At 39.8% G+C, this 27,473-nt stretch overlaps 2 protein-coding genes across 3 annotated transcripts in view; one reads left to right on the forward strand and one right to left on the reverse strand.

Annotated features, from left to right (window-relative positions):
- LOC149463487 (ectonucleoside triphosphate diphosphohydrolase 8-like) overlaps positions 1-6,810 on the forward strand; it is a 63,805-nt gene extending 56,995 nt beyond the window's left edge. The window contains exons 8-10 of the mRNA XM_089675028.1: positions 432-542; positions 892-1,029; positions 5,138-6,810. Coding sequence (XP_089531154.1) covers positions 432-542; positions 892-1,029; positions 5,138-5,353 — 465 coding nt within the window. The 3' untranslated portion in view covers positions 5,354-6,810. The remainder of the gene's footprint in view (positions 1-431; positions 543-891; positions 1,030-5,137) is intronic.
- Positions 6,811-8,769: 1,959 nt separating this feature from the next.
- The window catches only part of NOXA1 (NADPH oxidase activator 1), a 46,680-nt gene continuing 27,976 nt past the window's right edge, over positions 8,770-27,473 (reverse strand). For both annotated transcript variants that reach the window (XM_089675026.1, XM_089675027.1), the window contains 9 exons: positions 26,619-26,757; positions 26,092-26,151; positions 21,460-21,529; positions 21,316-21,380; positions 19,024-19,125; positions 15,105-15,289; positions 13,857-13,962; positions 13,299-13,422; positions 8,770-9,577 (listed from right to left, as the gene is read on the reverse strand). In XM_089675026.1, the coding sequence (XP_089531152.1) occupies positions 9,498-9,577; positions 13,299-13,422; positions 13,857-13,962; positions 15,105-15,289; positions 19,024-19,125; positions 21,316-21,380; positions 21,460-21,529; positions 26,092-26,151; positions 26,619-26,757 (931 nt within the window). In that variant the 3' untranslated portion in view covers positions 8,770-9,497. The remainder of the gene's footprint in view (positions 9,578-13,298; positions 13,423-13,856; positions 13,963-15,104; positions 15,290-19,023; positions 19,126-21,315; positions 21,381-21,459; positions 21,530-26,091; positions 26,152-26,618; positions 26,758-27,473) is intronic.

Here is a 27,473-nt window from a genome sequence, read left to right on the forward strand (position 1 = left end):
ACTGAGGGTTATTTAGCAGAGGAGACAGTGATGTATGGAGCTCTTTATCATATTCAATAGCTATATGGGATAGACAAAGTAGGATATAAAATGGGAAGATGAAACCTACTAGGAGAAATCCACATCAGAGCTGCTATAGATCATACAGATCAGAATAGTGCTTCCATATCAACACAATGTGGAGTCGGGCCATTGATTATGGAGCCAGCTAATTGGGCACTTTGTGCTGCCTGGTGATAAACTTAAAGGTGTTCTGGGAATTCACAATCATATAAGTTAAGAGTATGTTCAATTCTGTTTAAACTTTAGCTTACACTATTGAGTTCTACAAACACTAATCTATAAACACTTTTTTTTTCTTCCACTATGTGTCAATATTACTAGGAAAGTAATACAAAGTCTTCACCACACCCTGTTACTTTTTTTTTTAGGCTTTTTCTGCCTTTTACTACACGTTCAATTTCTTGAATCTTACCTATGGGCAGCCCTTGAGCTTCACCAACAGTTCTGTCTGGATGTATTGCACCCGTGAATGGAACGAGGTAGAGTAAAATCTGATTTTATGGCACATTGCTTCAGAGGCAGGGTTGGATTTCTATCACCGGAGTCTATAGGCCTATGACCATAGGACCATAGGAGTGCAAAGAATGCCCCTCTACTAGGATCACCTGTGTTACTGAGAACATTCTAGTTTACTACTCCTAATCTGGCCTAGAATATTGAGACAATGTAAAAATAGATTTATATAACATAGCTGTATTTATATAAATGAGTGGGGTGGGACCCCTTTCATGGAAACCGAACTGTAACATAGGCTAATAGGCCCAATATGGACACAGCTTCTGTAAATTAACCCCTTTCCTAACCATGTGCTTCTTCTGTTGTCTCCAGCTCAGTGCTAGTTACCCTACTGAGAACAAGAAGCGACTGTTGGAGTATTGTACCTCAGCAATGTACATACTGACTCTGTTGGTCCATGGGTACAAATTTAACAGCGAGTCGTGGAATAACATACGTTTCTCAAAACAGGTGTGTACCGTATACATGTACTTACAGATATGTAATACTATGAATCCTATCTACTGTACTGTGTGATAAACTATTATCAGTCACCAGTTGTTTCATCCTATAGTATTTATGGCAGAATAAGGTCCACTTAGGGGATCTATATATAGATAATTCACGCCAATGTTTCTCAACCTTTTTTCCTTCGAGGAACCCCTGGCAAAAAATTTGAGATCTTGGGGAACTTGATCTCTACAGCTTACGAAACATTAGTGTGATCAGAGAGGTGTGATTTAGCAACAATTTTAAGAAATAGCATTAAATAATAGAAAAAAATGTTAAAACCTACCTGTTTTATGTGAAACTTGGACTGATTTTTTTTTCTGCACATATGCTCAATTCTAGGTTTAACTTGAGATAGGCAATGTAAAGGGAGCAGCAGGATAGAGCACACAAAGTCAGGAGGACACAATACAGGGGGGACAGCAGGGCACATTATGAGGCCCACGGTAGAACATATGGCACACAGCAGAACATGGGGCACATCATGGGGTTCACAGCAGAAAGTGGGGCACATCATGGGGTTCACAGCAGAAAGTGGGGCACATCATGTGGTTCACAGCAGAAAGTGGGGCACATCATGGGGCTCACAGCAGAACATGGGGCACATCATGGGGCATACAACAGAACATGGGGCACAGCAAGGGGGCACACATGAGGGCATGGGACACACAGTATAACATGGGGCACACAGCAGGGCATATCTCAAAGCACACAGCAGGGTACGCTGTTGTAGGCAGTTTCCTTCAAATGTAGACTAGCGTGGGAAGTGGCTGTAATAAGTCCTCTCTCATAGTGTGATCCTTCCCACAGGCCCTCCTTTCCTCCCGTCCACCCCAGGTGATGTCACATTCAAGCACCTGGAGGAAGGAGGGCTGAAGGGAAGGATCGCACTATGAAAGAGGACTTATTACAGCCGCTTCCCGCACTACTCTGCATGTATTTGCTTAGATTTGATCTACCCATCAGCTGTCTGTGATTGACGTGTAGATCGATGCGGAACCCCATTGTGCATGTAAATAAAATGTAAGCATAATCATATTTCTATTTGTTTGTGACTTTATTGCCATTGGCTTTGAATTGGTTGTAAAGGCAAAAGGTTTTTACTTTAATTAACATTATTCATTATAGGCAGCACCCCCCCCCCCCCCCAAAGACTGACCTAAGCCTGATCTCAATCCAGTGCTGTGCCCTAGAGCAGAGGCTCTCTCCATACTCTCCCTCCTTTCTGAACTCCTGCTGCTGTCAGTCAAATCCAACGATAAGGGAGTGGGGCCGGGCTGTACTGTGTGCGTCAGTAGATGCACACAGTGTGGTTCAGGTTCGAGCCTGCACCAGTACCTCCATAGCAAGCTGCTTGCTATGGGAGTACTCGGAAGGCAGGAGGAGCCAGGAATGCCAGTGGGGGGATCCCAGAAGAGGAGGATTGGTGCCACTCTGTGCAAAACCAAGTAAGTACAACATGCTGTTTAAAAAAAAAACAAAACGCTAAAATTACTTTGAGTTTACTTTATCAGGGAAATAGTTCCTTCCTGACCCCTAGTGGCAAAAATAAGCAACTATGTAACAGTGTTGGTCCTGAGATTTACTATTTGAAAAACAAAAACTAATAATTCTTAAAGTCTGGTCCAATTTAAGGCCACTAGACCATTCCCTAGATTAACATCCTGCAATGTCTTCCTTACAAATGTCAAAAATGTAAAAAAAAAGCCCTGAACCTGTTTCTAAATCACACGTATAAAGCAGTCTACCTAGTCAGTTGTGTACAATTCGTGCATAAGCTCTAAAAGCTTTTCCTCCTTTCGCAGAGTACCCTTATGTCTACTGAACATCTTTTCATATGCAAACATCAAAACTTTTTTCCTTCTGTGTCCATTTAATGATCCATATAGTAAAGTCAGTGGAAAGGTGTTAAAGTATTTATATGTACAATGTGATCAAATTCCTTCTTTAATTACTTCTTCTCAACATTCTACTATGTATTTTTAGACAAAGTAACCCTTTATATTTTTTTTTCTAATCAGGCATTTATTTTTAAACCATCTACAATATTTGGTATGCCTTCCCAACAGCCATCAACTAATTCAAGATTGGGGGTCGTATAGATGTGTGCATTGCAGAACCAAGTGTCAAAACACGTGTTGCCACATGCTCCCCAATACATTGCAACACAGCACACCTAAATTTGGGTTGCCAAGAGTTATGTGTGTGTTCTTGTCTGCTGCAGTGTGTTGACAGCCTATTTATCAATTACTGGACTGCAGACTGCAGGAAAAAAATGTATGTAAACACAGTACAACGAACACTTAAGTGTAATTTCAAACTAAGAGAATGACTGTTTTCAGACAATAACAGACCAGGCGACCATTATGTACAGTGGGTATAAAAAGTCTACACACCCCTGTTAAAATGTCAGATTTCTGTAATGTAAAAAAATGAAACAAAGATAAATCATTTCAGAACTTGTTCCACCTTTAATGTGACTTATAAACTGTACAACTCACTTGAACAACAAACTGAAATCTTTTAGGTGGAGGGAAATAAAAAAAAACAAAACTAAAATAATATGGTTGCATAAGTGTGCACACCCTTAAACTAATACTTTGCTGAAGCACCTTTTGATTTTTTTACAGCACTCAGTCTTTTTGAGTATGAGTCTATCAGCATGGCACATCTTGACTGGGCAATATTTGCCCACTCTTCCTTGCCAAAACACTCCAAATCTGTAAGATTGCGAGGGTATCTCCTGTGCACAACCCTCTTTAATCTTCATCACCCCTAAGATTTTCGATCAGGTTCAGGTCTGGGCTCTGGCTGGGCCATTCCAAAACTTTAATTTTCTTCTGGTGAAGCCATTCCTTTGTTGATTTGGATGTATACTTTGGGTCGTTGTCATGATGAAAGATGAAGTACCTCTTCATGTTCAGCTTTCTAGCAGAAGCCTGAAGGTTTTGTGCCAATATTGACTGGTATTTGGAATTGTTCATAATTCCCTCTACCTTGATTAAGGCCCCAGTTCCAGCTGAAGGAAAACAGCCCCAAAGCATGATGCTGCCACCACCATGCTTCACTGTGGGTATGGTGTTCTTTTGGTGATGTGCAGTGTTGTTTTTGCACCAAACATATCTTTTGGAATTATGGCCAAAAAGTTCAGTCTTGATTTCATCAGACCATAACACATTTTCCCACATGCTTTTGGGAGACTTCAGATGTGTTTTTCCAAAATTTAGCTGGACTTGGATGTTTTTCTTTGTAAGCAAAGACTTCCGTCTTGCCACTCTACCCCATAGCCCAGATGTATGAAGAATACGGGAGATTGTTGTCACATGTACCACACAGCCAGTACTTGCCAGATATTCCTGCAGCTCCTTTAATGTTGCTGTAGGCTTCTTGGCAGCCTCCCAGACCAGTTTTATTCTCGTCTTCTCATCAATTTTGGAGGGACGTCCAGTTCTTGATAATGTCACTGTTGCGCCATATTTTCTCCACTTGATGACTGTCTTCACTGTGTTCCATGGTAAATCCAATGCCTTGGAAATTCTTTTGTACCCTAACATGATTTTGATTGTGACTGCTTAATTCTGAACACAGCTACATCCCTAGTTATAAAAGGGAGTGCACACTTATGCAACCACATTATTTTAGTTTTTTATCTTTACTTCCCCCCCGTAAAAGATTTCAGTTTGTTTTTCAAATTGAGTTGTACAGTTTATAGGTCACATTAAAGGTGGAAAAAAGTTCTGAAATGATTTATCTTTGTCTCATTTTTTTACATCACAGAAACCTGACATTTTAACAGGGGTGTGTAGACTTTTTATATCCACTGTATATCAGCTGCTTCTGACATTCGGAAGACACCCTGAACTTTTTGGACCAATCACCAATTTTTCCAGCATTGGGGTTGTCTGCATATGACATAATTGTGCACAGTCGACTGGTATGAACACACATTTTATGCCGTAATTCTTCTATTTGTGTATAGGTACTTTTTACAGGAAGTGTATTGTTGTATGTATTTCTCATAAAACACCCCAGGTTATGCAAACATGTCTTAATTTTATGTTGTCCTCAGGCTGGCAACGCTGATGTCGGATGGACTCTGGGTTACATGTTGAACATGACAAATAAGATACCATCAGAAGGTCCCAGTTTTCTGAAGGCTCACTTTTACAACCTCTGGGTGGCCGCCATTTTCTTCATTGTGCTGAGTGTGGCAGCTGGACTAGTGGCTGCCCCGCTGCATTGTTACTTCCGAAATGCTTGCTCAGGCCAAGAGGGATGGAAATGAGTCCAGAGCGCAGCCATGATGATGCACAGGACAACCATCACTAGAAAAGTGAACATTATTAATTTATAGTGGCTACCTTAATTGTCCCACTTGTAACTTATTTTTGTTTGTGTATTTTGACCTGTTCCATTAAGACTTTAAAACTCACTGGAGAAATTTTTGGGGATGGACTGTGATGATAATAATTCTGCTGGACAAGTCTTGGGAAATAAGTATCACTGAGAGGTTTAAGAATTTGGTGATTATGGCAACACCACTAATCATGTCAAACACTTAGCCAATAATATACATACTTAGCCAATAATATACATATGTGGTGCAAAGCAAACTTTCAGCAGGTACTCTGTGCTTATCTATTTGGGAATCTGCTACCTCACCCACGCTTTATAGACACAATTTAAAGCAGACCTCCCACTGAAATGGAAGGACCACTTTTTTTGGCAGCCCTCCACAACTTCCACAAAAGGCTTTAAAAGGTCTCGGTCAACAAACTGCCTCCCCCCCCCCCCAAAAAAAAAAAAAAAACAGAAAAAATATTTCATCCTCAACTTCCAATTCTTCCAGTTAGTATGGGTGATTTCCCCTTGCCTCCTGGCATAGTTGGGTGCTCAAAATCTTGCACTCCAGCCCAACTCTGCCAGGAAACACAGTGACATCACCTACAATTCCCAAAAACATCAAGAGCCATGGCTGAGGCAAGTGTTTTTATATGGAGAACAGTTCTTGATCAATGGCTTTTTATAGCTCTTTGTGTTGATGGGGCAGGGATCTGGCAAAAAAAGCAGATCTCATTTTTTATAGAAGGCCAAACTCATTTTATTTTGTTTTTGATTGACCTAAAAGGAGGCTCCAATCCTTCCTCATTCTGTGTCACACAGAAAGTAAAGGGAATGTGAATAGAGGGAAGAACTTCTGATAATTTTATTGCTATCTGTGCCTCACTGTCCTGCTGGTAACAGCACCATTATTTCTTGTATGGGCATCAAAGGACAAGAAGTGAAGGAATATCTCCCCAGTGGAGTCAACGGGAAGGATGAAGACGGTTCTAGCAACATTAAAGGCCAAGCTCAGCCTTTCACAGCTGTGCTCTGGTTGCATTAGGACCTGAATGATAGTTAAAACCTTAGTAGGTTTAAACTCAGATCTATTCTGTTGAAAATGTGAATTGAGAATTTAACATTAGAATTTTTGGTGTTCTATTTTATGTTTAAGCATGGCTCTTCACCACTTGCTACAATTCAAATGTAGCACACATGCTGTGAAAATTTAGGGAGCCTCTGCACTACTCAAGCTCTAAATAAAATGAGAATGCATTATGATCTGTAAACCTGAATATATTATCAGGAAAACACAGTGCAATGCTTTGGCCAGTTTGAACTGTCAGCAGGGCTGGCTGAAAGTATACTGCAGAATGTACTCTGTTGGTTCTGAGCTAAATAAACTCACTGCTCAATGTGTGTGAACCTGTGTTGTTACTAGGGGTATTGTGGGAATTGGGGGGAATAAAGGCATTATGACAAATCTTTCACATCATAGTGATTTGATTAAGATGAACGTTCTCAACATGGGGGACTGATAATATATAATCAAGTGACCCCTCTGGGGGTGAAGACACAGCAAAAGTGACCAATAAAATAATAAATGTAATCACTCACAAAGATTAATAATAAATGCACATGTGAACATAAAAATGTCCAGAAAGCACTGTATATCAATCACACAAGTTCAGGCAATCAGTGTGGATATCCAAAATGCAGAATGGCTGCAGATCAACAACTAAGTGCTTGTGGTAGGTGATCTTCAAACCAGGTGATGTGAATCCTAAATGGCAGAAATGCTTCCTCACCTCCAAGAAGTGACCACAAGGGCCAGCTCGCTTTATGAATCTCACCACGAAGCCATGTCCAGACCAAGATGTTGCATGGAATCCTCTGTCACTAGTAATCTCAGGTCACACTCCCCACAGAGCCATACCGTCAAAGATATAAGCACAGAACATCCTCCATCATGTAAAACCATTTATTAATCATCAAATGCATGGATCTTTAGATCAGGTATACCCTGAGGAAGTCACGTGGTCGTGACGCAACGCGTCGGTACGTCAGTTCCGGTGACGCACTTCCGGTTGGACGCCATTTTTGGGCTCTATCTAAAGATCCATGCAGTACACCCATACTAAGTGGTAGCAATGCGTTTTTATCCTTTTCTACATGTGAGTGGGCAATTTTAATTTACTATTTGATGATTAATAAATGGTTTTACACAATGGAGGATGTTCTGTGCTTATATCTTTGACGGTATGGCTCTGTGGGGAGTGTGACCTGAGATTACTAGTGACAGAGGATCCCATGCAACATCTTGGTCTGGACGTGGCTTCGTGGTGAGATTCATAAGGCGAGCTGGCCCTTGTGGTCACTTCTTGGAGGTGAGGGGGCATTTCTGCCATTTAGGATTCACATCACCCAGTCTGAAGATCACCTACCATGAGCTCTTAGTTGTTAATCTGCAGCCATTCTGCATTTTGGATATCCACACTGATTGCCAGCACTTGTGTGATTGATATACAGTGCTTTCTGGACATTTTTATGTTCACATGTGCATTTATTATTAATCTTTGTGAGTGATTACATTTATTATTTTATTGGTCACTTTTGCTGTGTCTTCACCCCCAGAGGGGTCACTTGATTATATATTATCAGTCCCCCATGTGGACTAGGGGTGGTTGGTTTGTTGGCTTTTTTCCCATTTTGGAAAAGGGTTCACTTGTATGAGTACAGGTTTACCTGTTCACTATCAGCAGCACTTTATTTTGATCCGATTGGATCAGCACATTGAATTGTCACCTTATTCATATTTTATGCATTTTATGTTTTTGCTGTGTATATGCTCATTTTACATCTATCCTTATCTGTGATATATTGCTAGCGCTTCACCATTTCTTTGAATTATTGCATTGTACCTATTGAAGTCAGCAGCTTCTTGTTAGTGTTTTTTTTCCCATTTAAGCGCAGGAGGTTATTACCCCTTTTTTTTATATGAACGGAGCCTCTTGGATTAATAGTGGAAAGTCTTAAGCATTAGAAGTCTGAATGTGACTTAGTAATACCACGACTTAGATAAATGAAAACCTTCAGACATATGATTTATACCAGAGGTCATCAAACTTTCTGAACTAAAGGGCCAGTTTACTGTCCTTCAGACTTTAGGGGGGCTGAAATTGTCTTGTCATAAGTGGAAGGAATAGTGCCCCATCTTTGGTATTAAAGGGAGGGCTGGTGCCCCATTGTTGGTGTCAGTGAACCCCATCTTTAGTATAAGGGGGAGGAATAGTTCCCCATCATTGGTGTCAATGGGAGAAATGGTGGTTTGTATCAGTGGAATGAATTGTGCCCCAAGAGCCGAATAAAGGGTCACAGTTTGAAAGTTGGAAGACCACTGATTTATACCAAACATTTTTCATGATTGACTAGATTTTCATTAGGCATTTACATATATTGTACCTTGGTGACTGAATATATTTTCAGTATATACATGGAAGAGGGAAAAATCATAAAGACAGAAACAAAAATAAATAAAAAGACAGAAATGAAATGCAATCAACAGTTAAGTTGCTCCTAACTCAAAATACAGTCTTTAAGTGGGTGAAGTAGAAGACTTAATCTATTTTGTTGATCCCATGAACAAAGAAATTGGCATGTTGACCGATTAATTTCAAATTCTGTCTCCTGTGCGCACAAGGGCTGTGCCTCCAAATGTCTTGGTATCACTGCTTGCATCACTCACATTGGCACTTTCACAGCAAACACTTTCAAGAAGTATGATGTTCTAGCATAGCAACCGTGTGGTCCGTGGTTAAGGCCCTGATCATCTCGGCCAGGCCATTGTACACCAAAATTCAAGGCTGCTCGTGAAAGGTATGTGTGACAGTTTGCATTTGTATTAGATATTTCAATTCACATCAAAGGTATCAGTGCAGATATCTTTTGCAATCATGATTTGCTGAATTCTCGATCAGCCCAACAACAAGAGAATATAAGGGCATCGTGATGTACAATATTTTGTGATGTGAACTTGGTACTGTGCCAACTCTTCTTATTGGCTGATTAGAAAACGTTAAGATGCAACTTAGACTTTCCTTTAGATCTCACGCAAGTCTTGTAGCAAAGCACTTGGGGAATATTCCGATACTTCCATTGCAGTGACCTTCCAGCCACTCCTCATTCACTGTCAGGTGATAAAAGAACATTATTAAGTCAAGACTATGGTTTCTGAGACATGCAGTACATGTATGAGACATTATCTTCATGTAAATAATATCAATATGTTTTAATTTTTTAAAACCTTGTTCCTGTACAGTATATAGATTGTGCTTTTATTGCTTGTTATGTATGTAGGTTGGTTCTTCTGCACAATACAGCTGCACAGTGGTTGTACTATTCTGATCATCTTATTTTACTGCAAGACCACCAGCCAAGACCTCTTTCTCTAAAAACAATAGGCCTTCTGTTGTATCAATGTACACTCACTGGACACTTTATTAGGTACACCTTGCTAGTGCAAAGAAAATATCCCCCACACCATTACACCACCAGTCTGGACCAGGCAGGATGGATCCATGCTTTCATGTTGTTTATGCCAAATTCTGACCCTACCATCTGAATGTTGCAGCAACCGGTCTGCCCATTCTCCTCTGACATCAACAATGCATTTTCGACCACACAACTGCTGCTCACTGGATATTTGCTCTTCTTTGGACCATTCTCTGTAAACCCTAGAAATGGTTATCCTTGAAAAACCCAGTAGATCACCAATTTTTTAAATACTCAGACCAGCACGTCTGGCACCAACAACCATGCCACGTTCAAAGTCACTTAAATCCCCTTTCTTCCCTATTCTGATGCTCAGTTTGAACTTCAGTAAGTTGTCTTCACCACGTCTAAATTCCTAAATGCATTGAGTTGCTGCCATGTGATTGGTTGATTAACAATTTGTGTTACCAATCAATTGAACAGGTGTACCTAATAAAGTGGCCGGTGAGTGTATAACACCCATAATCCTCCTGGAAGCCAGAGACCATGTGATCTAGGATACCTAGGCTTTAGGGCACATGAAGGAATTTGAAAGCAGTGTTTTGTTTCTATTCACAGTAACAAACATGTGCCTCTTCACTCAAAAAAAAAAAAATCTAGCATAGCAACTGTGTGGTCCATGGTTAAGGCCCTGATCATCTCGGTCAGGCCCTTGTACACCAAAATTCATGCCTGTTTGTGAAAGGTACAGTGCCTTGAAAAAGTACTCATACCCCTTGAAATTTTCCACATTTTGTCTTGTTACAATCAAAATGTTAATGTATTTTTTGGGGATTTTATGTGATAGACCAACACAAAGTGGCACATAATTGTGAAATGATTTGGTAAAGTTGGTAGGTGCCTTCATTATTCACACAAAGTGTAGACTTTAAAGATACATTTGAGAAGCTGGAAAGCTCAAACAACTGTATTTCAAGATAAAAAATGAAAGTGAATATATAACCATTTACTATGCTGAGCAGTACAACTGGCCATAGCAAACTTTCTCTAAACCAGGGGTGCCCAACCCACGGCACAACACAAAATTGTAAACTTACTTAAAAATGTTTAATTTTAAAAGATTTTTTGTAAAAATATTTTTACACTTAGCTTACACATGTGCCTGAAGAAAACTTTGACAGTGTCTCTCCTAAAGAAGATAAAATCACTCCTTAATCATGTCATCAGTTTTCGGCAGCACCTTTGTGAGCAACTACTTTCATGGATAAAGCACACAAAGGGCAAAATTACAAGACAAATATCTGATGAGCAACTTGAGAATTCATTGAGAATTGCTACTACAGCCATCCTAACAGATATTGATGTGTTAGTTTATCAACAACAGTCAAATATCGGACTAGGTAGGTTGTCCTCTCTTTTATAACAAAATATTACAGTTAAAAGTTTTATTACTTGGGTAAAAACTCTATATCAGTGATTGTTAACTTGTGATCTGCCTGACTTTTTCTTATCATCAGCTGCATAAGTGTGCGCACAGGATGTGCTGGTTGTGCCTGGGCACACTCTAATCACCTCATTCGCATTATTGCTTTGTGTGCCGGTAGGGAGATGGAAAAGATCTCCCTCTGAGTAGTTCTGCTCATAAGAGAAGTGTGGAAGCATTTCTCCCTCACTTTGAATCTTCAGGCAGGGATATAATGTGCCACCAGGAAGATTGTATATATGTATGTGTGTGTGTGTGTGTGTGTGTGTGTGTGTGTGTGTGTGTGTGTGTGTGTGTGTATATATATATATATATATATATATATATGTGTGTGTATATATAACCCAAGGGTGTGCTATATATATATATATATATATATATATATATATATATATACATACATACATATATATATACATACACACACATGTATGTTTGAGCTTTGGTGTGCACACCCTAGTGCAATAGGTTGTGCACACCTATGATCAGCTGCTATCCATATTGTTGGTCATGCGCTAGGAAAATATAAAAAAGCTTATTTTGGAGCTTCACCATATTCACCAAGCTAAGGTAAAGTTCCTTTGCAAAGTGCACAGTCTATTTGCCTTTGGTAAATCAACCCCTATGTCTTCAGTGCCAGATGTTAGAACACAACTGCAGACTGGCAGGTGTGAGAAACATTCAAGTCACTGGCCTACACAGATCATCAGCAATATGTAACATAGATGGTGTCGGGGAGGACTGGGCTGCGGGGTAGAGGATTGTTTGCTCCAGGCCCAGTACAAATAAGATTTGTTGGGCTGGTGGCCCTGGATGGAGATACTTCACCGATCAGAGCAGGACTCACACTCATATATAGCTCCTAGGCATAATATAGCTACCTCCTCTTCATTCAGACCTGTAGCTGAAGCATTTGACCACATTTTTCCAACATTAGTGCCTTTTTTTGGCTTTGAGATATCATGCAAATGTTGAGAGTGGCAAAGGAAGTGTATGTTGGAAGATGTCAAAGGGTGTTTCTCATGAAACCATGGTCTGTAGGAACATCCACCCAATAATCTCTCCTTGCTATAAAAGGGCCAGTTGGTCATATTTGCTGGCTAGGCCAAAGTTTTCCAATTTTCTCCTGGATCTTGTACCTAAACATGTGCAGTTACGAATTTCCAAATTACAATAGTAACAAATTTAAACGAATCAGAAATAAGAAAAGTTTTTTTTGTCTGGAATTCAAAACACACATATTGATGACTATTGCTGATTTCCTTTAAAGACTATGTGTATTAGTGTTAGAATATAGCCGTCTTCTGAAATTCTAATTTCAAATAGAACAAAACAGAATAGAAAAATAATAAAAAATAAAAAATAGAAAAATAATAAAAAATAAAAGAATAGAAAAGAAAATAAAGAAATAGAATAGAAAAACACAGAATAGATTTAAATAGAATAAAACAGAACAGAAAAACAAATCAAATAAAATAGAATATAGTTGTCTTCCGAAATTCGAATTTTGAAAAGAATAGAATACCTCAGTATGGAATAGAATAGAAAAGAGTAAACTAGAACAGAAAATAAATAAAACAGAAAATAAAAATAGAATATAACCGTCTTCTGCAATTTGATATTTTGAACAGAATCGAACCAGCTTTTCTTCACAATGAATTCAGATTGCTTCAATATTTTCGATTAGAATTTTATTCAAATACTTTGAATCCATTGGAAAAATTCAAATGCGGTAGAAAACTAAATGAAACTAATTTTTTTTTAGAAATGCAACAAAATTAGTAATTTAACAAATTACAAATGTCTACTGTACAAGCAGACATGTGCAGAACGAAAAATTAGTTCTGCACTTGTCTACTTGTACAGTAGCAAAATGGGAAATCTCCATCAAGACCACAGGGGTCAATAATGAGTAAAGATGTAATTGTATTACCTTCTGAGAGAATGTCAATGATATGACCTTCGTTAAAGGTAAGATCTTCTGGTCCTTCTGGAGAATAGTGGTAGATGGCTCTCATGTGATATAGGATGGGTCTACCCACACAGTTATATGTGTCCTGCAGATATACATTAACAGATATTAAAGTACTCCCATAACATACTGTATTACCCAAATATAACATTAGCCAACGATTAGGCCAAAAGTAAAGTATCTTCAATTCTTTTTTATTATTGTAACTGGTTATTGTTGAATAACCACACAGTGATGCAATTTTTAGGAAAAATCACTGTCAGTTGAGTGTTGATTTCCATGCATGCTGTTTTCTAATGCCCCTGTTTCATCCAGATAATGCTCCCTGTACACAAAGCTAGGTCCATACAGAGTTAGTTTGTGGATAAGCCAGCGGAAGGAAAAAATAAACCCCAATCCATATGATGCCCAACATCTAATTGTAGTTGAATGTAGGCAAATTTTGCCAACAGTTTTCTAATACCAAATAGAAAAGAACAAAAACAGCAACGATTAATAAAGGTTTTTGGGTTTGGTTACCTTACAGCACAGGATAAGCTTCTTCTGATTGGCTTGTTCCCACATTCCCTTGAGGTCTGCATCTCCTTTCACCGGAGTTACTTGCTTCCCTTCAGAATCCCTGTAACTAATTAACAAACCATCCAATCACCACAATGCTGACAATGGGGGAAGTTGCATGCCTACATTGTTCCAATGTTCCCATGTTGTTTGGCCACATTTATTAGTGTCTTAATGCAGACTTATCTCAGAGAGTCCCTTTTTTCCCATAGCAGACATTCAAATTTTATCAATTAGTTATTTTCTCCACCAAAATCTTAGCACAGGGAGACCTTGGACCAGGGGTTTTCAAAGGTGCTAATCTTGACACAGGACAGTCTGATGTTTTTGGTGCAAAAGAAGGTATCTACAAATCTGGAAGGGTTATCTTAGTGTTCACTTTAATGCTGTTGCCAGTTACCTAGTGTCAGCTGTCATGAGGGAAGAAGGGGAGTCACATGCTCCTCCATAACGAAGTACAGAGAATTTTCCATTTTTCCTTGTGACTAAAGTAAATCTGTTGCCTTGCTTTGCATAGGCAGAGCACATGAGCGGTTTAACAGTTAATGTTGAGGTTATGATCTTGGAGGTTAAGTATACATTTTTGGGTTAAAGGATGAGTTCAAGTTTTATCTTCTGGTCCCCTTTATCTTTTGTTTTAAACTTTCACACCACCCACCAAAGTCACCCATAGGGTTTCCACAGAAATGCAAAGCAGTTACAGCCAATGGGACTGCAGCCAAGTTGAATAGGAGCGTTTATGGTAACTTGCTGGGCAGCATGCAGCACATTCTGGTTTTTTTGAAGGTGAGTATTATTCACTCAAGGTTTGGGTTAAATGTTAAAGGTTTTTTGAGGAGTTTGGTATTTAAGTTTTTGATGGGGGGAAACAGGCAACTGTTGGGGTCATTTTAGAGATTAAAAACCTCTGGCAACAGATCATCAAGAGTAAACTGCATCTGATGGTGCTACTGACAAACAAGCTTACTGAACTATGAGCAATACTTCACAGGAACCAGTCAGAAAGCAGCTCACACTAGTTGGTCAATGCGGCTTCTCAAGCAACTGAGAATGGAATTCTAGATGGCTGCATTACTACTATTATAGTACCAATCTTTTTACAGTTACTAGTTAAGTCAAGAAGTTATAGAACAAAAAAAAACTCAATGTCCGAAAAACAGGATGGTGTAACTGAAGACTACGGGAAATCGGCAACCATTATGTTTGTACCTCAGCTGTATGTTCATCTGCTCTCCATGTTGCTTCAGCTTTTGTCTGAGATGCTGTTGTAGCTCAGTATAAGTGATGTCCTTTCTCACTGACAGGTTTACAGTGAACTCCGTATGTACTTGTAATGATATTAGGCTGTCTTCTTCACCTACAGGCAGTGTTGCGCTCATCTGATCTTGCTTGGCCTGGAGGAAGAAATTAATTGGTCATAAGAGTGCAAGAGAATCGAGTGCACAGTCTTGGTGGGTTTGACAATAGTCAGAGGAGGCTAGAAAAGCAAACATGCTCCATGAAATTCCTGTAATTACCAAGGAGAGATCCCGTAATAAGAGTTTTGGAAGATGTCCCTAAAGATGCCTAAACAATAGATGACAATCTCTAAAAAATGGGTGAAATCAGATCAATCTTATGTTACCTGCAGGCACAATGGGTTAAGGCTCATTGTGCGGAAAAAATAATCGACAGGTTATGTACAAAACCCACGCTTGACTGCCATTATTTTCCTCTAATGTATGGGGGTTGTGCAGATGGCCTCCTCTACTCTGATCAATAGGCTAATCCTTCCACTGCTTAAAGCCACCTTTTGGGACAATTTCAACAGGCTTTGATTTGAATCAGAACTGCATCTCCCCCCCTACATATCTATGTGAATGTAAAAGCAGCTGAAGCAGGTCAAATGCAGGTCAACTGCACCCGCAATTCATTCTGAATGACCTCAGAAGTGTCTCAAACTCATGTAAAAAAAAGGCCATTAGTACTTGGTGGTGCCGCTTCAGGCTGGGGTGTGGGGCCCCGTTAGCACTCAGGATAGTAGGGATGCAAGGGGGCATGGCCTGAGAAGCCACATTGACTGAGGCTTTCACATGTATACATTCACACTAATGTCCTCCTCTTATCTCCTGATAAGACATATGGTGTGGAGACACACTGCATATGCTCAGTTTGGTGTATATTGCTAGATACATTTTTTGTCTTGGTAGAGTGCATGTGATCAGCACAGGGCCAATCAGCACTGTCCAGACAAAAGTCAGGGGTTCTGCATCCTCCTAGAGCAGAAAGAAAACTCCTCCTACAAGCTTTAACCAGTGCTCTGCTGAACACTGATAGAAATCACAAGACTGCTCTAAATGCTGATGAGAAAAGGTATTTAGCAGTTTATATTTACTAAATAATTGCATATCCATGTTCTGTGTACTGTGGGAGACCGGATATAGTGAATGCAGGGTCTGGGGTTTAGTAACACTTTATGTAATCTGACCACATTCAGGCAAAACAAAAAAAGAGCTAAACATAGTTTACAAGCTTAGCTCGGCTAGTGTATGGATAAGGAAGGGGGCAGAATGTGAGAGCTGCAAGATGTTAGGTATGCCATACATTGTAGGCTGAACAGAAAATTCTCCCTTGTTTATGTCAAGGAAATATGGGAGTAGATTTACAGTCCATTCTATGCACACTACAAATCCCCTAGTCCATAGCCTCTAGTCCATCTTAGGTGTGAATAAGAGAGGGTAGCTATGTTCCTACATACAGTGAGCCCATGAAAACCAAAGGTAGCCACCCTCTAACAGGAAGTCATATCACAGCAGCAAAAAAAAGGAATTTTCAGGAGGCAGAGCGCACTAGAAGGTACATTTTTGAGTTAAGAATACATACAGTGAGGAACAGAAGTATTTGAACACCCTGCGATTTTGCAAGTTCTCCCACTTAAAAATCATGGAGGGGTCTGAAATTCACATTGTAGGTGCATTCCCACTCTGAGAGACAGAATTAAAAAAAAATTCAGGAAATCACATTGTATGATTTTTAAAGAATTTATTTGTCTTGCACTGCTGAACAGAAGTATTTGAACACCTAAGAAACAGCAAGAATTCTGGCTCTCAAAGACCTGTTACTGTGCCTTTAAAAAGTCCACCTCTACTCCATTCATTAATCTAACTTAGTAGCACCTGTCTGAGCTCTTTAAAGACACCTGTCCACCCCACAGTCAGTCAGACGCCAACTACTACCATGGGCAAGACCAAAGAGCTGTCAAAAGACACCAGAGACAAAATTGTGGACCTCCACAAGGCTGGAAAGGGCTAAGGGGCAATTGCCAAGCAGCTTGGTGAAAATAGATCAACTGTTGGAGCAATTGTTAGAAAATGGAAGAGACTAAAGACGACTGTCAGTCTCCCTCGGACTGGGACTCCATGCAAGATCTCACCTCGTGGGGTATCACTGATGATAAGAAAGGTGAGGAATCAGCCCAGAACTACAAGGGAGGAGCTGGTCAATGACATGAAGAGAGCTGGGACCACAGTTTCAAAGGTCACTGTCGGTAGAACACTACGCCGTCATGGTTTCAAATCATGCATTGCACAGAAGGCTCCCCTGCTCAAGTCATCACATGTCCAGGCCCGTCTGAAGTTTGCCAATGACCATCTGGATGATCCAGAGGAGACATGGGAGAAAGTCATGTGGTCAGATGAGACCAAAGTAGAACTTTTTGGTCTAAACTTCACTCAACGTGTTTGGAGGAAAAAGAAGGATGAGTTGCATCCCAAGATCACCATCCCTACTGTGAAGCATGGGGGTGGTAACATCATGCTTTGGGGGTGCTTTTCTGCGAAGGAGACAGGACGACTGCACTGTATTAAGGAGAGGATGAATGGGGCCATTTATTGTTAGATTTTGAGCAACAACCTCCTTCCCTCAGTCAGAGCATTGAAGATGGGTCGTGGCTGTGTCTTCCAACATGACAGCGACCCAAAGCACACAGCCAGGATAACCAAGGAGTGGCTCCGTAAGAAGCATATCAAGGTTCTGGAGTGGCCTAGCCAGTCTCCAGACCTAAATCCAATAGAACATCTTTGGAGGGAGCTGAAACTCCGTGTTGCTCAGCGACAGCCCTGAAACCTGACAGATCTAGAAGAGATCTGTGTGGAGGAGTGGGCCAAAATCCCTGTTGCAGTGTGTGCAAACCTGGTCAAGAACTACAGGAAATGTTTGACCTCTGTAATTGCAAACAAAAGCTTCTGTACCAAATATTAACACTGATTTTCTCAGGTGTTCAAATACTTATGTTCAGCAGTGCAAGACAAATAAATTCTTTAAAAATCATACAATGTGATTTCCTGAATTTTTTTTTTGATTCTGTCTGTCAGAGTGGGAATGCACCTACTATGTGAATTTCAGACCCCTCCATGATTTCTAAGTGGGAGAACTTGCAAAATCGCAGGGTGTTCAAATACTTCTGTTCCTCACTGTAGCTGAACAGACGTTTTTATTTTTTAATCCGGAGTTTAGTGTCACTTTAAGATGTTAGCTATTGGAATTCTTGGATTTTTGGGCTACATCCCACTCCCAATTCTTTACTCTATTTACAGGTTAGCAGTTTACTTTCCATTGTGCTTTTAGAAAAGGATTTGATTAAGCCCTGGTTCACACCAGTGTTACTTGTCATATGACATAGTCCGAAGTCACATGATAAGTTGCACCCCATTTGCAATAATGGAACTGGTCAAATCGGTGTGACTTTGAACAAGGTTCCTGCACTATTTCTGAGTGACTTCATTGTGACTTGCATTGTAGGGTTGACACCTCATCCCTTTAAAACCCGAACACATATTAATTACATGGGTTCTGTGGCTGATTAAGGTGTTAACTAAACTCATTTAGAGCTTTATCTGCATTAAATTAGCCTCAGAACCTGTGTAATTAATATGTGTTCGGGTTTTTAAGGGATGAGGTGGCAACCCTATTGCATTAACATCTGTCAAATGCAGTCGCACAGAATGTCAGCAAGCTGCAATGAAATCATACTTGAATAGTTTGCTTTGAAGGCGCGCTGGTGTGAACTAGAGCTAAAAGCTGTTCTGATCAAGAGAAACCTGATTAGAGATTATTGTTAAGTATGGAAATTCAACACTCGTATACTTACCATTGTGATCTCCTGCTTGGTTTCTGGTACGCTCTGTAAATGGACAACCATCTCTACCTTTTGCAGAGGAATTTGTTGACCAGCTTTCTCCTTCACTGTCTCCTGTATAGAAGAGGATGTCATGTAAACAAAATGATAAAGTCTGAAGGGGTTTATTTCATTTCACCAGTCTAGGATAGACAGGTGAATCTAATAATTAGTCCAACATGTGGTTCTCTCTAGAGCAGCATTTCTCAACTAAAGATCCTTCAGAGGTTGCTAGGGGTTCCTTGGGTTTTGGCTAATTTCCTTTCTATTTGATGGTGCCTGCATAGTTACAAGATGAGTACCATTTGGCAGAGCAAGCAGCATGACACCAATGATCCTTTTAACTGTCTGTAAGGGGTTATTCTTTTCACTGGCCATAGGGTTGCCACCTCATCCCTTTAAAACTGAACACATATTATTTACACAGGTTCTGATACCAATTTAATGCAGATAAGGCACTAAGTGAGTTTAATTACCACCTTAATCAGCCACAGAACCTGTGTAATTAAAGGGATGAGGTGGCAACCCTAACTGACCACCAATATAAGAGGCATTTTTTCCCAATAGCCGCTAGTAAATTGGTTTTAGCAGGAACTCCTCGAGGCCCAAAAATAATTTTAAGTAAAAATTTTGAGAATGGTTGCTCTAGAGCAGTGGTCTCCAAACTGTGGCCCAGGGGCCAAATGTGGCTATTTGCTTGTCTTTATCTGGCCCTTGGGGCACTATTGTATCCACTGACACCAGCAGTGGGGCAAAATTTCTGTCGCTGACACCAACAGTTGATCAGTATTCCTTACACTGACACCAACAATGGGGCAGAACTCCTTCCATTAATACCAATGATGAGGCACTAGTCCTCCCACTGAGAACAACGATGGGGCACTAGTCCTCCCACTGACAAAGATATGGTATTGTTTACACTCACTGGATACCAGGACATTTTCTATTTCCACTGACCCTAGTCTGGCCCCCCTAAATTCTCAAGGACAGTAAACTGGCCCTTTGTTTAGAGAGTTTGGAGATCCTGCTCTAGAGGAAACATCCAACAATGCTTCCTCTCTCTTCACCATATAAAGACACGCATATACTGTATAAACAGCCACTACTTTGAATGTTGTACGTACCAACTATTCATTTTAAATTAAAACATTTTAAAAATATATGTACAATCTCAAATGCTTCAAGAGAACATAAGACATTTAGAATTGCTTTAGGCCCCTTTCATACTAGCGATCCAATTGGGTCTGCCTGTCCGTTTTTCAGATGAACCCGATCAGACCCTCTGTTCTCCTCTATGGAGTGGCTGGTGTAAATGGATATGTGTCTGTTTATACCGGCCTACATCCAATCTGATCTGCTAAAAACAGACGGATAAAAATTAGTTTCCCTTCTATCTAGCAGATTGGGTGGCTTTCAGGTATAAGCGGACAGAGAGGGCTGTGTCTGTGTGCGCCCTGCATAAGCAGAGCAGAGACGGACAAACCATTCACCTGCTCAGTGGGAATCAACAGATAGATCCCCTTATGAGCAAGCAGACTCCAGGCAGAGTCTGCCCCATGAGATAGGGGCCTTAGAATTTATAGTTGACTGCAATCTATATCAGCTATTTCAGGGTGGGCAGTGACAACGGTGATAATTTAGTAAACTACAATTTGCCTTGTCCACATAGTCAGCTCCCACAGTGAAGCCTTTCCTAAGAACACCTAAAGGAAAAGACAAGTTTTAGTGGGACCCCCCCCAATAATTGAAGGTTGTCAGGAGAAAACTCATAGGCTATGGCAAGGAGATTTGGTTACTGGAGCATGCAAAAGATATAAAAAGTCAGGTGGCTAAATGAGCCCACTAGACTCCAACAACAGCTAAAGTACCACTTTTGGTACAGGTACACTTGACAATGGGAAATATAGCACAACCTACAGTATGTTCCTGATGTACAATGAACACACACTTTGTAAGGTTCTTGAGTTGAACTTGGCCCTTTAATGATGATTCATCTCTCTCTCTCTCTCTCTCTCTCTCTCTCTCTCTCTCTCTCTCTCTCTCTCTATATATATATACACACACACACAATAGAAGTTTTGAGATCCTCACCCCCTAATGGAACAAAGCCATTTTTACAGAGGTACGGTACTTTCAAAATGTTCTCAATAGCACTTTCCTAGAAAAGAAATGTATCTTTTCAGCTTACCGGCTTTTTATAGTATATTAAGTTTATTGATTAAATATTAAGTTATAGCAACAGCTTTTTTTGCAACAATTTAGTACCTCTTTTTGTTCTGGTGCGTCACAGACAGGTCTCTTTGGTACATTCAGATCTGTTGATGGATTACCTAGAGAAAACAGACATCATGTAAGTCAGGGGGTAGCCATAACACAGCAAAAAAACTAACCACTTGTTTCATATCTTACCCATTGGCTTGACATTGGGCCTGGTTGGGGGCATCTTTGTGGGTGGTAGAGGGATTCCATTATTCACTTTCTGTGAAAAGAAGAAAAACTATGATGTGAAATCAACTGGCGCATCGTTACTGCAATATGGCTAACACTACAAATGTGCGTAAGTTAAAGTGGTTGTAAACCTCAGACATGAAATACGAACAAAGAATATCCCTCTATAATATGTACTTGTCTCAGTTAAGAGCACTATGTGTTGTTTCTGTCTACTGCCCTGTTCCTCTACTATCAACATGAATCACTTATGACAAGTTTTGACAGCAAGAGAAAAATGGTGACGTGTAGGGACCTCCAGCAAATTGACAGCCTCAGCTCTCATCCTGTGTGCTGTGTGAAGGGGGTGTGTCTCTTCTCTCCAATCACCTCTCAGAATGCTCCTCACTGAGCTCTGCCATGTGTAATTCTAGCTCTCCACTCCGTTTTCTGAACTCTCAGACAAGCTTTATAAATTCTGGACATTGAATGGATGAAGAGAATAATGCAGATAAACAGGTACAACTTATGTAAGAGGATTTGTTTCATCTCTATGTATCACATGAGGCTAGTCACTTTAATGGGTATATGTAAGGGTTTACAACCACTTAAACAACGTCATTGACTTTGCCAAAATATTTTATTCCACTGCTACCTGATTCCGGAGAATACTCCATGTATAGTGATTGGGTCTGCTCCTTGAGCTCTCTTTGCCTAATGTATCACCAATTAGATGCAACCATACAACTCTAGTTTGAATTTAATTGGCTGCTGTGAATAACATCTTTGAACTGATATGTTGACACATTAAGCTTCATGTGTGGGAGGGACAACAAGATGCCTGCAGCAAGTGTGTTTTAGAATACCTTTCCTAATTTACAAAAAAAAAAAGAAAAAAGGTGCTCCTAGGCCACCAAACATTATTATAGATCCTTATGAACCTTTGTTCTGCATGTACAAGGGGTAGGGTGTAACAATTGTGCGTAATAGAGACATGGAAGCTGTACGTGACAGTCATCTTGTTAAAGTCTCATGAGCAGTGTTCCTACTCCCCCCACCCACATTTTGCAAACTATGGAATTTGTAGCTGTAACTTTTAACGAACTTCAAAAGAACCTATTATCTTAATTCAAACACAAATGAATGCAGTGTCCAGACCTGGCCAGAGCTGTAAACAGCTAATTAGTCTTGGCAGGATTCCACAAACCATGAAAAACACTTCTCTATGACCTATCATAAAACAATAACTCAGTCAAGCCGTCACACATGACGTGTAAGGCCATTTAACCTCTAGGAATGTAGAGCCTGCCATAAAATGTCTATTCCACAACCTAACAATTCCACATACAATTCATAGAATTCAACATGAACAGGACACATTAATATTAGGTATATATTTGAATGAGGAATATCATACCGAATAAATCAAGGTCATACATGACTACCCTAGCACAAATGAAAAGGGAGAAAGCAGTTTCCTCCCACCTGGGCAACAAAGGTACGCTGTGTTTGGTATGCCTGGATATGAAATATAATTCTGAATAATATTCTGTCAGTTACTAGAAACTGTTACGGTTACTGCCACCTGCACATATTGGAAGTTATTAATATTAGTATGAAACTGTAGTTGCTGACTTCCGAGAACCATCCCTTAAACTGGATGATTGGTCATTTGTTATCTGTCCACACCCCTTTGATATCACAGAAAAGGCAATGTTAGGACCTGGTAAGAGAGCTCACGTTTTATCATCAACAAAGGAACACCCAAGAGAGCCACGGCAACATTTTTGCTTGGACAATTGGACTCTGCTAATACCAAGGACCAAGTACTCGGCAAGTATTCTGCCTTCTTAACTCCTTTCTTTTATCTCTCTGTTGCATTATTGTGCTCTTTATTTCTTTGTAACATCCCTTTCTGTAAATATTTTAATTGAACCATTTGACCTTTTCATTAATAAACCATATTCTGAAAAGTGTTAAAATTATCTCTAAGGCTTTTAATGCAAACTAAAGAATCCCTGTCTCTTGAAGAGTGCTACTGTATATAATAATCCTCTGAATATACCTGTCTGTGGTGACAGTGTGTTTTACAGACGTTTATTGTTCACATTTGTTCTTGCTAACATTGTGAAGAGTTGATAGTCCCAAAGCTATCTGGTGGCAGTTTGAAGGGTTAATTGCGTAATTAATTAACCCAGTGACAATTGCTCTCAATCTGCTGGCATATAGATTGTGGTCCCGCGAGCTGGAAAATCTCTGTGCAGGGTGCAGCTGAGGGTAGTATCGTTACGCAAGTGACAGAGCAGTGTGAGATTGGCTGGTCCTTTGTCACAAGTTGGTTAGAAGGACAGGGGTTGGACACCACGTTCGTCACAAAGGGCTATTCCATTTCATCACTAGCTGAAAGGAGTGCTAAGTTGGAAGACCCACCTACCACAATCACATTTTAGTAATAGATATTATTTGTGCGCTACCTAATGGTGACTAATGTGAAATAAATGATATTACAAAGCTGGTGAATGGAAGAAAATTATGTATATAAAAGATAGATGAATGCTACGTGATAAAAGTGATTGCTGCCAACACCTAATGTGTAACACACCACAATAGGCAAATAAACTAAAAATTAATGCTGCAGCACAATCAAAAATGCCAATTTATAATGCAATAACTTAGTGTTGAAACAAAAAAAACAGGTTGGAAATTCTTAATGGGGTGTGAAGACACTCAGGAACAAAGTGCTATGGGGTCTAAAACATGAATTCTCTACAAAACATCAATAAAGTGACATAATACAATTCAAACAATTGTGACGTTAAACATAAACCATAAAACACAGAAAAGTCCCCCTCCATACAATGTGTGTGTTATATTCCAGCAACCATCAATTCTTCATATGAGTACCCCTCCATACAATGTGCGTGTAATATTCCAGCAACCATCAATTCTTCATATGAGTCCCCCTGCATACAATGTGTGTGTTATATTCCAGCAACCATCAGTTCTTCATATGAGTCCCCCTCCATACAATGTGTGTGTAATATTCCAGTAACCATCAATTCTTCATATGAGTCCCCCTCCATACAATGTGTGTGTTATATTCCAGCAACCATTAATTCTTCATATGAGTCCCCCTTCATACAATGTGTGTGTAATATTCCAGCAACCATCAATTCTTCATATGAGTCCCCCTCCATACAATGTGTGTGTTATATTCCAGTAACCATCAATTCTTCATATGAATCCCTGTCCATGCAATGTACATGTAATACTCCAGCAACCATCAATTCTTCATATGAGTACCCCTCCATACAATGTGTGTGTAATATTCCAGAAACATCAATTCTTCATATGAGTCCCCGTCCATACAATGTGTGTGTTATATTCCAGTAACTATCAATTCTTCATATGAGTCCCCCTCCATACAATGTGTGTGTAATATTCCAGAAACATCAATTCTTCATATGAGTCCCTGTCCATACAATGTGTGTGTTATATTCCAGTAACTATCAATTCTTCATATGAGTCCCTGTTCATGCAATGTATATGTAATATTCCAGCAACCATTAATTCTTCATGAGTCCCCCTCCATACAATGTGTGTGTAATATTCCAGCAACCATCAATTCTCTCAGCTCTAACTTAGACCCATACTCTCATATCCTTTTGAAATCTCCCTAGATGTTATCCTATTACATTGAGGGAGAATTCAGAAGGATCCTGCATGACAGACTACCGAGCAGAGTAACAGCATCCCAACAACCAGAGGTGTTTGTTTGTCATGTGCATTAGACCTATATGAGAGTATGAGTCTAGGTTAGAGATGAGCGCCCATTTCTTATAGCTGGTGGAGCATGATATGTATCCTTAATCACAATGGTGGCGGTTCCCATATGAAGAATTGATGGTTGCTTGAATATTACACATACATTGTATGGACGTCGACCCATGTGAAGAATTGATTATGTCACTTTATTGATGTTCTATAGAGAATTGATGTTTTAGACCTCCATAGCACTTTGTTCCTGGGTGTCTTCACACCCTATTAAGAATTTCCAACCTATTTTTTTGTCACTTCACTGGGTTATTGCATTTTATATATTGGTATGATTGCGCTGCACTATTATTTTTTAGTTTAATCACATTTTAGTGCTGTAAAAAGAAGCATTTCATTATTGAGGCATGTCTGATATATAATGCATTTACCTGTGTTGTTCTGGCTCAATGAAGTCTATGGAAGTGCATGCAAAGTTGTGTAAAATGCACATTAACACGAGGAAAAATGCATGACAGTGGAAGCGAAGAGATATGAACCCAGTCTTTTTCTATTTTACTGCAGTAAATAAAGTAGGACTCCCTTGCTGGGCTTTGTGTGGTCTGATTGGGTAAGTGTAATCTCAAACATCTAATAAAATCTTACAAATCTCATCAAACCTCCCACAATTTTAATGTCAGCACAACTCTCAACTAACCAGCACAATAGCATCCATCTACAACTCAAATTTTGTTTGCGTGGACTTATCTTTGAATACATTTGTGCACCTATTATAACTAGTTAGCAGCACTCTTGTTTTTTTTTATAACTGTGCAAGGCAAAAAAAAGTAAATTGGTTACCGTCATATCAGCTTTTGGTGTATTTATTGGTTCCAGATAACTGGTGGGAATGAGGATTTTCTGTAAGAGATAATAAAAAAATGATGAAGACACCAGGATCGTGGAGGGCACCAGGAAGCATTTCCTCAGCTCCTCTCCCCTCATCAATCACTCACTGTAAATTTGCAGCAACTAACAAGGTAAGAGGCTGAAGAAGGGGGCTGATCAGTATCAGACATTTAGAAATACAGCCTAAAACTGCACAGGCACCAGAATTTACATCATTGTTTTATCCCTGAACCATCATCTCAGCCCAGGAAGATTATGCTGACATTCAATGATGTCTGAACAAACATGGTTCTGTCCCTTTTATAGAGAAAAGGAGATAAAAACACTGTCAGGGGGAGTACTGTGATCTCTGAGAGAGGTAACAATCCTAAGGGCTACACTTACTCAGTATGTAGCATGCATACAAACAACATGAAAAAAGTAATCTAATCCTTGGTCCATACTCGTCTTGTATTCTATTATATTTTTTCTTTACTTACTTGACCATCGTGAATGGCAGTAGCCCAGTCCCCATCTTTATTCAGGATGTACACAATGCTGTTGGCCTTCACAGCCACCTCCCCGGAATTTTCTGGGTAATAATGAACCAAAACACGATGATATCCAGCCTCTCGACCTCTGTTAGGGTTACAGAATGTAAATTAATTCAGTGTTCTAGTCCCTAAGCACAGCAATAGGAAAGCTACACTCATCAAATCACATGCAAACAAAAATGGGGACCAGCACATAAAGTCCTTCACTCCACTGGATTCAAAACAGTATTTGACAATTATTATACAGGATTTATTGTACAGGATTTATATAGCGCCAATAGTTTGCTCAGCGCAATTAAATATAACATAGTTTATTAAAATGTTACTAAACCCAGGACCCTGCATTCACTCTATCTGGTCTCCCACAGTACACACAACATGGAAATGCAATTATTTTAGTAAATATAAACTGCCAAATATCTTTTCTCATCAGCAGTTAGAGCAGTCTTGTGACTTCAGTAGAGCACTGGTTAAAGCTTGTAGGAGGAGTTTTCTTTCTGCTCTAGGAGGATGCAGAACCCCTGACCTTTGTCTGGACAGTACTGATTAGCCCTGTGCTGATCACATGCACTCTCCCAAGAAAAAAAACTTCTCTAGCAATATACACCAAACTGAGCATGTGCAGTGTCTTATCAGGAGATAACAGGAGGACATTAGTGTGAATGTATACATGTGAAATGCGGCTTCTCAGGCCATGCCCCCTGGCATCCCTACTATCCTGAGTGCTGAGTGCTGATCACATGCACTCTCCCAAGAAAAAAAAACTTCTCTAGCAATACACACTAAGGAGGGGCAGAGAAA

The sequence above is a fragment of the Staurois parvus genome, unplaced genomic scaffold (genome assembly GCF_062004578.1).
Source record: "Staurois parvus isolate SC_StPar_1 unplaced genomic scaffold, SC_StPar_1.0 ptg000154l, whole genome shotgun sequence".
In the NCBI taxonomy this organism is placed as follows: Eukaryota; Metazoa; Chordata; class Amphibia; order Anura; family Ranidae; genus Staurois; species Staurois parvus.